General features: G+C 45.3%; 1 protein-coding gene across 1 annotated transcript in view; it reads left to right on the top strand.

The window, feature by feature from the left end:
• CYP46A1 (cytochrome P450 family 46 subfamily A member 1) overlaps window positions 1–12,435 on the top strand; it is a 43,728-nt gene that overhangs the window by 13,467 nt on the left and 17,826 nt on the right. Inside the window, exons 4-7 of the mRNA XM_011717029.3 lie at window positions 2,220–2,293; window positions 2,774–2,860; window positions 9,425–9,563; window positions 10,349–10,459. Coding sequence (XP_011715331.1) covers window positions 2,220–2,293; window positions 2,774–2,860; window positions 9,425–9,563; window positions 10,349–10,459 — 411 coding nt within the window. The remainder of the gene's footprint in view (window positions 1–2,219; window positions 2,294–2,773; window positions 2,861–9,424; window positions 9,564–10,348; window positions 10,460–12,435) is intronic.

Here is a 12,435-nt window from a genome sequence, read left to right as displayed (position 1 = left end):
CTACTGAAGGTCTTGTGTCTGAGGTTTGTCTATTCTGGGTAGTGGAAACTTGAATAATTATTGGCCCCGTGTAAGCTCTGAGAATTCTTCAGTCTGTAGTCACCCAGTAATTCTTCTTTCCCCAGCAGTTGTTTTGGCCGGTCTTCTGAAGTTCCACCCTACATTTGCATGGATTGCATACATCCGAAGACCCAAGGGACCCCATGCAGATTGCTGCATAGGAGCTCCTTCTATGCATAGCTTCTCCCTGGTACTTTGTCCTACTAATTTTGGCCTCCTTTGGTCTGCCTAGCCTCTGATCTCTGTCTATTCAACTTGGCACATCTGCTGGACTGCATTTAGGTCTTTTCTCTTTGTGCTGCTGTCCTGGAATTGCCTCTGGGTAGAAAGCTGGGTAATCGTAGGTCATAGGTCTCACATTTTCCCCCTCCTTCTCTTGAGGTTCACAATCGTGCACTGCCTGTTGTCCAGTGTCTGAAAGCAGACATTTCGTACATTTCCCAGGTTTTCTGATTGTTTATGGCACAAGGGCAAGTCCTTAGCAGTTTCTCCTTCCTTGGTGGAAGTGTGCCATCAGCGTGTGTGTGACCAGAGGAAGCAGCAAGGCACTGGGGGTTCCCTGTGCATCCCTCACATCCCGCAATTTATGTCACCAGACCATCACAGGATCCCCAGCCTCTGGAACAGCAGGCCATGGGAGTGCCTGGTTGTGAGGGGTCACCTGGTCAGACCCTGACTAAGGCTACTCTGCCTTAATGGTAGGGATCTTCAGTTCAATCTAAGAATGACTCACTTAGACCTCAGCTGACTCTAGGGTATTTGAGAGGGGCCTGTAAAGTGGGCATTTACTGTCACAGTCTTCCTCTTGGTGGGACAGAACTTGGGTTACAAATGACAGTGTTTGGGGTACATTTGAGGTCCCTGGAATGTGGTTCATGACACAAAGTCAGCCACTTCTGGGGTTCCTTTCAGCTGAAAAATCGACGTTAGACTCCCAGGAGCTAATCTCAGAGAAGCTAGCAGCACCCGGGTTGACTGATATTTGAGTCATCCTCTTACTGCTTCCCAGCACCCACAGGATAAAGTAGTAGCTCAGAGAGCAGGCCTCTGGGCTCTGGGCCCTGCAACCCCTGCAGCCCCTTCCCACTCATGCACCTCTGCCTGAATGTTCCAGGGGACCTGTGCTCCCTTGGTCTGGATCATAGCCATTTCTCCCCTCTCTCCACAGCAAATTGCCTGGATTCAAATCCTGTGTCTACCATTTACTATGTGTGTAACCTTGGGTCAATTTTAAACCTCAGTTTCTCCATGTTTGTGTAAGATGAGCATAAAAACAACACCTGCAGCCAGGCGTGGTGGCTCATGCCTGTAATCTCAGCAACTTGGGTTGACTGGGCATTGAGTGAATTGCAGGGTGCAGCTGTGCACCTGGCATTTATTGAGCACCTGCTGTGTGCCGGGCACCATTCTTAGCACTTCTCATGTAGAACTGACACTCTTCACAACAAACTTGCCAGGAGGAACTCTTCTTATATCCATCTAAGATGAGGAAACTGAGGGGCAGAGGAGGTGAGTAACTCATCCAGGGTCCCAGAGTTAGCACGTGATGCAGCAGGGATGCTGAGCCCAGATCCAAATTGAAGCTGGCTGACTACACAGCCCATACTGTTAACCACTGGGCAATCCTGCCTCAAGAGCTGTTGGCTAATGTTACTATTGTTACCATCCAGCTCTTGGTGAGGTAAGTTGAGTTTTCCTCCAGGGAGTCTTCATTGACTGCCCGGGTGGAGTGCATGCTAGCAATATGAAATTTGTGCCGAGTGTCCTTCCTATGTCCCGGAAGCCCTTCCTCTCCCAGAAGGGCTTCTCCCTTCTCACTCTGGTTTCAGAGCAGCATTTGCCTTTTCCTGTTTTGCTGCTCTGGAAGGTGACATGGTACGGGGTTCCAAGTGTGACATTGGAGTGAGCAAGCCCTCCCCACACTCCCTGACTGTACGTCCATAGGAAAATCACTTCGCCCGTCTGTGCTGCATTTTCACCATCCCCACACAGCTGATGTTACCTGAAGATAGGGAGGGTTGTGTGGGATCATGCACGGGAAGTGGGCACACTGCGGCTGGGACTCAGTCAGTGGTGATTATTCTGGGCATGTCTCAGAAGAGCATTTTGCAGCTACTCACGGGTGCGTGAGACTATGTTGGTTTCTTGGGGATATTTAGAAGTTCCTGATGTCAACCAAGTACAACAAGGACTCCAAGATGTACCGTGCGCTCCAGACTGTGTTTGGTGAGAGGTAAGGAGGTGTGGTGGAAGGCCCGGGTGGGAGGTCAGGAGAGCCCTGCTGTGAGCGAGGGCCAGTGTGGTCCAGAATGTGGGGTGTAGAATTGAGCCTGAGGCCCTGGCTGCCAGGCATGTGATGAGTGTCCCGTAAACAGTGGCCCCACTCTTGTCACGAGCACTTTCCTCCTTCTCCCCCAACCTCCAGATGGCAGGGAATGTAGAGGCCACTGAGGTTGGCCTCACAATCATCCTGTTCCTTTTTAAGTTATTTTTAAAATTCCAGTAAAACTGACATAACATTCACCATTTTTCCCGCCTTAGAGGGTACAGTCTAGTGGAATTCAGTACATTCACAATGTGGCGCAACCATTGCCACCACCTGGCCCCAAAACAATTTCCTCATCCCAAAATGTGACCCCAAGCCCATCACGCAGTCACTCCCCACCCCCCACCCGCCACCCTCTTTCCTGCATCAAGTGTGTGTCTCCTGCAGACTCTTCGGCCAAGGCTTGGTGTCCGAATGCAACTATGAGCGTTGGCACAAGCAGCGGAGGGTCATAGACCTGGCCTTCAGCCGGAGGTGAGTGTGGCCGGAGGCTCCGTGGCTCCCGCCTGTCTAGAGGCGGTGGGGACTGTTGAAGCGTACGTGGGCCTTGGGGAGGGAAGTGTCCACCCAAGGGGGCCTCACTCAGCTGAAGGGAGAGAAGGAAAAGGGGAAAGACAGAGTGTTAACAGTCAAAAGGGAGAGAGAGAGACAGGCTGGCCCAGTGGGGATGAATGAGGCTCCCATGCAGTTTGGGAACATCAAGGGCTGAGTGCCCATGATGGCCAGAAGCATGGGGGTTCCTGTTCTCCAAGAGCTCCCCCCATCAGACCTCATCACTCCTCGTCAGGGCTTCTTCTTTTATTCATTTTAGTTTTTGTGTTTTGGTGATATAGTTGTGCTTTGTATAATAATGTTTCAGTCGATGACGGAATGCATATGTGACAGTGGTCCCATAAAATTATAATGGAGCTGAAAATTGCTATTGCCTAGTGATGTTGTAGCCATGGTAACGTCGAAATGCAACGCGTTACTCGCATGTTTGTGGTGGTGCTGGTGTAAACAAACCTACTGCACTGCCAGTCATACCAAAGTCTAGCAGATGCAATTATGGACAGTACATAATATAGATAACGATAATAATTGACTATGTTACTGATTTATGTATTTACTACAATTTTAACCATTCTTTTAGAGTAGGTTCCTTCTATTTATATATTTTTTTAAAAGTTTACTGTACAACAGCCTCAGGCAGGTCCTTCAGGAGGCATCCACAAGAAGGCATTGTTATCATAGGAGATGACAGCTCCATGCCTGTTATTGCCCCTGAAGACTTTCCAGTGAGGCAAGATGCGGAGGTGGAAGGCGGTGATACTGATGATCCTGACCCTACGTAGGCCTAGGCTAATGTGTGTGTTTGTGTCTTAGTTTTTCACAAAAAAGTTTTAAAAATAAAAAACAATAATAAAGCATATAGAATAAGGATACAAAGAAGATAATATTTTTGTACAATTGAATAGTGTGTTTTAAGCTAAGTGTTATTACAGGAGTCAAAAATATTAAAAAATTGAGAAGTTTATAAAGTAAAAAGTTCTAGTAAGCTAAGGCTAATTTATTATTGAAGAAAGAAAAAAATGTTTAAACTCAGTGTAGCCCGTGTCTAGCTTTTATAAATCTACAGTAGTGTGCAGTCATGTCCTAGGCCTTCACACTCACCATTCACTCACTGACTCACCCAGAGCAACTTCAGTCCTGCAAGCTCCATTCATGGTAAGTGCCTTATACAGGTGGACCATTTAAAAAAATCTTTTAGACTGTGTTTTTACTGTGCCTCTTCTATGTTCAGATATACAAATACCATTGTGTTTCAGTAACCTGTTGCATAGGTGTACAGCCTAGGAGCAATAGTCTAGACCGTATGGCCTAGGCGTGGGGTAGGCTATACTGTCTAGCATTGTGTAAGTATACTCTGTGCTGTTCACACAATGAAGACATTCCCTAACGACACATTTCTCAGAATGTATCCTTGTCGTTAAGTAACACATGACTGTATTTTACTTTTTAAATAACTTTTATGGAGGTATAGTTCACATACCATACAGCTCACCCATTTAAAGTGTAAAATTCAATGGTGTTAGTTTATTCATAGAATTGTATAACCATCAACACAGTATATTTTAGAACATTTTCATCACCCTCAAAAGCAGTCATTCAGCTGGGCGTGGTGGCTCACGCCTGTAATCCCAGCACTTTGGGAGGCCAAGGTGGGCGGATCACCTGAGGTCAGGAGTTCATGACCAGCCTGGCCAACATGGAGAAACCACATCTTTACTAAAGATACAAAAATTAGCTGGGTGTGGTGGCACATGCCTGTAATCCCAGCTACTTGGGAGGCTAAGGTAGGAGAATCACTTGAACCCGGGAGGTGGAGGTTGCAGTGAGCTGAGATCATGCCACTGCACTCTAGCCTGGGTGACAGAGCAAAACTCCATCTCAAAAAAAAAAAAAAAAAAAGCAGTCACTCCCCATTTCTTCCCAATTCCCCTATCTGCTGCTGGCAACCACTAATTACTTTCTGTGTCTATGGATTTTTGCATTGTAGACATTTCATATAAATAGAATCATGCAATACAAGGTCCTTTATGCCTGGCTTCTTTCATTAGCATCATGTTTCTAAGGCTCATCCGTGGTGTCATCTATATTAATGCCTTGTTCCTTTTTATTGCCAAATAATATTTCATTGTATGGATATACCACATATTGTTTATCCATTCATCAGTTAATGGACTTTTGGGTTGTTTCCACTTTTTGGCTGTTATGAAAAATGCTGCTATGAGCATTTTTGTACAAGTGTTTGTATGGACGTATGTTTTCATTTCTCTTGGATAGTTACCTAGTGGAATTTCTGAGTCATATTGGTAACTCTATTTTAACATTGTAAAGAAGGTAATCTTTTACTTTGATATAATTTTGAATTTATAGAAAAATCGCCAGAATAGTGTAAGGGACTCTTGTATCTCTTTTACCCAGATTCACTTATTGTTTATTATTTAAATCACCATTTGCTTTATAATTTCTTCTCTTTATGAGTGTATATGTAAATGTATTTATCATTGTGTGTGTATACATATATTTTTTATATACTACATATTTTATAAAACCATTTAAGAGTAAGTTAGAGACATTGCACTCTCCACCTTTAAATACTTCCATGTGTATTTCCTAAGAACAATGACTACAAACTATAGTTTATCAAAATGAGAAAATTAATGATATTAATCTAATACTGTTATCTAATTCACAGTTCATATTCAAAATTTGTCATTTGTGCAGTTGTAGCTGTTTTATTTGTCTAAAACCTAATCCATGTTCATGTGTTTCATTTAATTCCCCTGTCACTTTAGCCCCCTTTATTCTAGAACAGTTCTCAGCCTTTCTTTGGCTTTCTTTACCTTAACATTTTTTAAGATGACAGGACAGTTTTGTAGATGGTCCTTCAGTTTGAATTTGTCAGCTGTCTCTCTGCACTGTTAGACTCAGGCTATCCCTCTTTAGTGGTAATGCTACAGAGTGATGCTGTGTCCTCCTTGGGGCATTGTATCAGGAGGCACATGCTACTGATCTGTCCCATTGCTGGCCATGTTAAGTTTGCTCAGTGGTTGAGGTGGTGCCTTCCAGGTTTCTCCACTGTGAAGCTACTCTTGACTATGTAATCTGTGGAGGACTGCATAAACATTCTTGCTGGAACTCTTGCTACAGCCTCCTTGTTGGCTACTCCTGTTTCCCACCTCCAATATATCCACTCACCACCCTGGAGAGATCTTGTTAAAACAGATATGACCATGCCACTCCCCTGTTCTGAAGCCATCAATGGCTTCCTATCAGCTGAGAGATGAAGATCAGACCCCATTCACCCTCAGTCTGCCCCTAAACCCCTCCAACCTTTGCATCCCCTCTCCCCAGCCTTTCTGGATACCACTATGCTCTTTCTGGCATCTCTGCTGTTCCCATTGCCTCAATGTGAACCTCTGGGGAATTCCTGTTCCTCCTTTGATACCCAGCTAAGATGTCACCTACTGAGGCTGAGTTCATGCCTCCATCAAGGCACCTGTCACACCCAATGCAGTGCTTCCATTCATGTCCACCTCCCTCACTAGACCACGGATCCCTGAAGGCAGAAGACGCACCCTGTCCCTGACTCCTGCGCCCAGCACCAGGCACCCCACAAGCCCTCCAGGAATGCCCATAGAGTGAATGAATGCGTAAGTGAATCAATGAATTGGAATAGCCTCAGTCTTACTGGAAAGTTGTCAGAAGTGAAAATGGGAAGGAATAGACTGGAAAGAGACATTTATTTAAAAAATACTTATTGTGCTGAGAGCCAGGGTTACAAAGGCCAGCCAAGCAAACTTCAGGAAGCTTTGAGGTTATGGGAGACATCAATTCTAACCAGATGATGGCCCACATGATCATGACATAACCATATCATTGTCTTGATGAAGCATCTCAGCACATAGAACCTCGTGAACAGTGCTTTATAGTTTATGAAGTGCTTTCACAGACATTTTCATTTTTTTAACTTTTTATACACATAGCATAAAGTTTACCATCTTAACCATTTTTAGGTGTGCAGTTCAGTGGTATTAAATTCATTCACATTATTACACAGCATCACCAGATATTTTTATTTTTTAATCTCACAATAAGGTGTCATCTTAGAGATGACTGTTTTATTGTAAATGCCAAATTTACAAGGCTTTATGAAAGAAACTTTAGAAAATGCCTATAAGTGTTTATGAAAGTATTCTTGAGCCTTGATGAATCCTAATTCACTAATGAAGAAAAAATAGGAACCACTGATGAGTTTCATCTCCAACCATTACCCACACAGAATATCCTTTCGTACTTTTAATAAAATTGTGAGAGTAAATTGCTAGTTTCTACTTTTCTAGATTTTGGTTTTATGGGAAGACCTTGGTCTGAGTCCACCAAGGGAGTCAGGATTTTATTGTTCACCTAACACTGTAGCCCAGTTTTGTTTCTACAATAGCTGTAAGAGATTCAGTGTTTCTGCAATAACTGGCCACATACTATCTGGATAATCAACTTAAATGTGATTTAAAAAAAAAACAACAACAAATAATCTTGCAAATTTTACTTACCAACCATGTAATGGTTATGAGAAAAAGTCAAGGGTGTTGTGGGAGCATATATGGCACTTACCTGGGGCTCAAGAGTTATTGCCTGAGGAAGTGGCCTTTGAGGGTCCATCTGGAAAAGGGAGGCATTCAGGTAGTGATGGTTGTAGGGGATGGAGGGTGAGTGCTCCAGGAGAGGGGATGTGTGTGCACCAGCCCCAAGGTGGGCAGGAGCATTGTATTTGGAGGAGCTAAAAGGCCCTTGGAACAGGAAGGCAACGTTACAGGTAGAGGTCAGCAAGAAGTGGACTCCAGCTCTTAAGCTCAGATGAAGATTTTCATCCCCCTCCTAAGAGCAACAGCATGCTTCAAAGTGTTTTATGTTGCAAAGGGACCAGATGAGAGTGGAGAACCCCAGGCTCGCCTGCTGCCAGGCGTGTGCATGGGCTAGATGGGCAATGAAGAGCTGGTTACTACACTAGTTTTTCTTCTCCCATTCTCTCTCTCTCTCTTTCTCTTTTTTAGAGACAGGGTCTCGCTCTTTCACCCAGACTGGAGTGCAGTGGTGTGACCATAGCTTACTCTAACCTAGACCTCCTGGGCTCAAGTGATCCTCCTCCCTCGGCCTTTCAAGCAGCTGGGGCTACAGGAGTGTGCCACCACGCCCAGCTATTTTTTTTTTTTGGTAGAGACAGAGTCTTGCTGTGTTGTCCAGGCTGGTCTGGAACTCCTGGCCACAAGCAATCCTCCTGCTTTCGCCTTCCAAAGTGTTGGGATTTTAGGCATGAGCCCCTGGCCCTGGCCCCATTTTCTCTTTTTAAAAACTTTCTATTTGGAAATAATTTCAAATTTTCAGATATGTTTCAAGAATAAGAATAGGACAAAGAATACACATGTACTCTGTACTCAGATTAATATTAAAAGATTAACATTTCTAGAGCCGGGCACGGTGGCTCACGCCTGTAATCCCAGCACTTTGGGAGGCCAAGGTGGGCAGATCATGAGGTCAGGAGTTTGAGACTAGCCTGGCCAACATGGTGAAACCCCGTCTCTACTAAAGCTACAAAAATTAGCCAGCCATGCTGGCGCGTACCTGTAATCCCAGCTACTCAGGAGCCTGAAACAGGAGAATTGCTTGAACCCAGGAGGCAGAGGTTGCAGTGAGCCAAGATTGCACTACTGCACTCCAACCTGCATGATAGGGCAAGACTCCGTCTAGGAAAAACAAACAAACAAACAAACAAATAAATAAATAAATAAATAGAACATTTCTTTGAATGATAAAAGCAGCATTTTCTCTTAGCAAAATTTCAGAGACATGTAATGTACAAAGTGGCAGTCCCCTCCTTCCAACTCCCTTGGGGTTGCCATTTTTGTGAGTTTGGAGTGCATTCTTCTGTATGTCTTTCTAAGCTCTGTGCCTGGGAGGGAGCCATGTGGGTTGGGAGCTCTGGGGTGCAAATGGTATCTGAGGACTCATTTCCACATAGAGATGGACACCATGATTGCTCAAGGACAGGCAGTGAAGTGGGAAAACAAAATGCTGCAGCTGGTGCCCAGGGCAGGGCAGGTAAGGAGAGCAGGCAATGGGAGTAGAGGGGCAGGAGGGGAACCGGGGCTGCCCTCTCATGGACTCTAGGAGGCCCAGAGTTTCTACACTGTCATGCCCCTTTGAGATCAGGGCTGAGGGGCCACAGTGACCAACAGAGGACCTGTGGAACTGTTAGGACAAGAGCAACAGAACAGCATTCATCCTGAGTGGAGGAGAATGGTGAAACCCCAGGGTTTAGTTCAGTTACTACAACTCCAACCTGCAATCTGGGTCTCAAGGGGAGGCCAGAAAGACGGGAGGGACCACCCACCTTCACTCTGCACAGTATCCTCTCTGCGGAGAGGGAGGGCACGTGGCAGTCCACTATATTGGGCTGGCCAGTGGCCGTTGATGCCTGTGCTGTTTCTCCAGCTCCTTGGTTAGCTTAATGGAAACATTCAACGAGAAGGCTGAGCAGCTGGTGGAGATTCTAGAAGCCAAGGCAGATGGGCAGACCCCAGTGTCCATGCAGGACATGCTGACCTACACCGCCATGGACATCCTGGCCAAGGTGATGGGTGACAGTCGGGCATGGGGGCCAGGAGGGCCACATGGGGTAGAGGGGTCTCTTCTCTCCCTCTTCCCTTTCCTTTTCTCTTCCCCTCCCTCCTGTCCTCTAACATACCAGCAACTCCTGTGTGCTTCATATATTCTGCATACATTCTGTCTCCTTGAATATTCAAAGCAACCTAGTGTGAGTTTGGGGCTACTAACTCATTCTTGAGCAAGGGACAGGTGCAGGGCCTGGCCTGGAGCTGGTCAATGGCAGAAGCAAGATTTGATCTCAGGTCTGCCTGACTCTCAGCCCAAAGGCTGCCTTCACTCTGCACTCCCTAGAGGGTATGACTTGGCTCTTCACCCCAGTAGACTCAGCAGTGGCCCCAGTAACCCCAAACCCCACTTTATGTGGGGGTGGGGCAGGTCAGGGAACTGCAGTGTGGGGACAGTGACTGGATTCCTCTTATCACATTGCTATTCCTTTATCATTTTTGCTATTCATTCACTTCACTGTGAAGCAAGTATAGAATGAACACTTAAGGAAGGTTGCATTTCAGGGGAAATGCATCTTGTCAAGGAAGAAAGCTAAGTTTATTGAATAGCTACTATGAGCTACTTCATCCTCACAGCATTCCATGGGGATCAAATTATCATGGGTTCTCGTAAGCAGCTGATGATATGATGCATATAAACCCTTAACTCAGAGTCCAGGTGTCTAGCAGAATGATGCCAGGCTTTGCCCTGGATCTGCTGCCCTTCTGTGCCCCAGGGATGACCTTGCCTTTCTCTCTCCCCCAGGCAGCTTTTGGGATGGAGACCAGTATGCTGCTGGGTGCCCAGAAGCCTCTGTCCCAGGCAGTGAAACTGATGTTGGAGGGAATCACCGCATCCCGCAACACTCTGGCAAAGGTACTGCCTCAGCACCCCCTCTGGTGACCAGCCACCAGAGCTGTTGTCTTCACTTGCTGAAGAACCTCCTTCAGTGATTTTTTTTTTTTCAGAATGTGTTTTGAGTTCTGGTATGTCTGAAGTGACTTCTGAATCAGGATTTGCATGCGTTGCCTAAAGTAAAGGCTTAAAATCAAATTGGCTTAAAGTGAATTAGGAGTTAATCTTTCTCTCATTTGAAATGATCCCCAAAGCAGGCAATCTAGGATGACTATGATGGCTCCACGGTGTCAGATTTTCCGGATCCTTCTGTCTTTCTGTTTCACTGTCTCAGCACATCACCTCATTGTCATAAGATGGCTGCTGCGAAAGGTGCAGCACCCTGCCTGCCACTGCCTATGCCCACATGGGGCCTGGGAACCAATCTGCCCCATCCACTGCAGCCACCATCACCTGCACGCACTGTCCAGGGACCAGACATGCCCCACCCACTGCTAGCACCCATGTGCATTGTCTAGGGGCCCGAGGAATGGTCTACCATGACTGCTGCAACCAGCGCCTGCCATTGAGAGGGCCTGAGGAGAGGCCTGCCCCACTTGCTGACACTGGCCCCCACATGCATCATCCAGGGGCCTGAGGACAAGCCTGCCCAGCCCACGACCCACTGTTGCCTGCACTCAAGCATGCCATCTGGAGGCCTGGGGATTGGCCTGCTCTGCCTAACGTAGGTAGTGCCTGTGTGCAATATTGGAGGACACCTGAGGATAGGCCCATCCCTCCTGCTACTGCTGGTGCCCACATATGCCATCCACGGGCCTGAGCACAGGCCCATCCTAACCACTGTTGCCACCAGTGGTGCTCAAGGACTGGCCTGCCTGGCATCTCCATCCTCAGCAAAGCCTCAGCATGGCCTCCACTAACAACGACAGTCTAAGTCACTGAGAAACTCAGAGATACCACTGACACTGATTACAGCTGAAGAAATTAAACAGAAACTATGCTACTGTGCCAATCCATAATCAAATCCAAAGCACCCTACCCACCCAACACTATGGACGCATCTATAGAAAAGTATTTCCCTATGAAAGCCAATCCATAAAATTGGAAGAAGTAGCTGTTACACCAGATGCACATAAGGGCAAAAGAAACATGGAAAAAACAGGGAAACGCTACACTTTCCAAGAAACACAATAATTCTCCAGCAACAGATTCCAAAGAAAATAAAATTTATTATATGTCTGAAAAAGAATTCAAAATAATGACATTAAACTCAGTGAGACACAAGAGAACACAGATAAAAATGCAGAGAAATCAGGAAAACAATTCATGACCTGAATGAGAAATTCAACAGAGAGATAGATATCATAAAAGAGAAACAAACAGAAATCTTAAAACTGAGGAATTCAGTGAATGGAATAAAAATATAATTGAAAGCTTCAACAATAGACTAGATTAAGCAGAAGAAAGAATTCCTGAACTTGAAGAGAGGTATTTTTTGAAATAACCCAATCAGACCAAAAAAAGAAAAGAAAAGAAAAGATTGAAGAAAGTCTTTGTGACATATGGGACAGCAGTAAGTGACCAAATATTCCAGTTCCGGGAATTTCAGGAGACGAGATGGGCATAGGCATATGAAACCTATTTAATGAAATAATAGCTGAAAACTTCTCAAGTCTTGCAAAAGATATAGACATCCAGGTACAGGAGATATAGAGATCCAGGTATAGTTGTGCTTTGTATAATGATGGAAGCTCAAAAATCTCCAAGTAGATTCAACCCAAAAAGGTCTGCCTTCTCCAAGGCACATTATAGTCAAACTGTCAAGAGTCAAAGACACAGAGAGAATTTTAAAAACAGCAAGAGATAAGCATGAATTCACATATAAAGGAATCAGACTAACAGTAGATTGTTCAGTGAAAATCTCACAGGCCAGGAGAGAATGGGATAATATATTCAAAGTGCTGGAAATTTAAAACTGTCAGTCAAGATTATAGTAC

Source organism: Macaca nemestrina, chromosome 7, assembly GCF_043159975.1.
Source record: "Macaca nemestrina isolate mMacNem1 chromosome 7, mMacNem.hap1, whole genome shotgun sequence".
NCBI classification, from domain to species: domain Eukaryota; kingdom Metazoa; phylum Chordata; class Mammalia; order Primates; family Cercopithecidae; genus Macaca; species Macaca nemestrina.
This window is presented reverse-complemented; position numbering and strand designations above follow the sequence as displayed.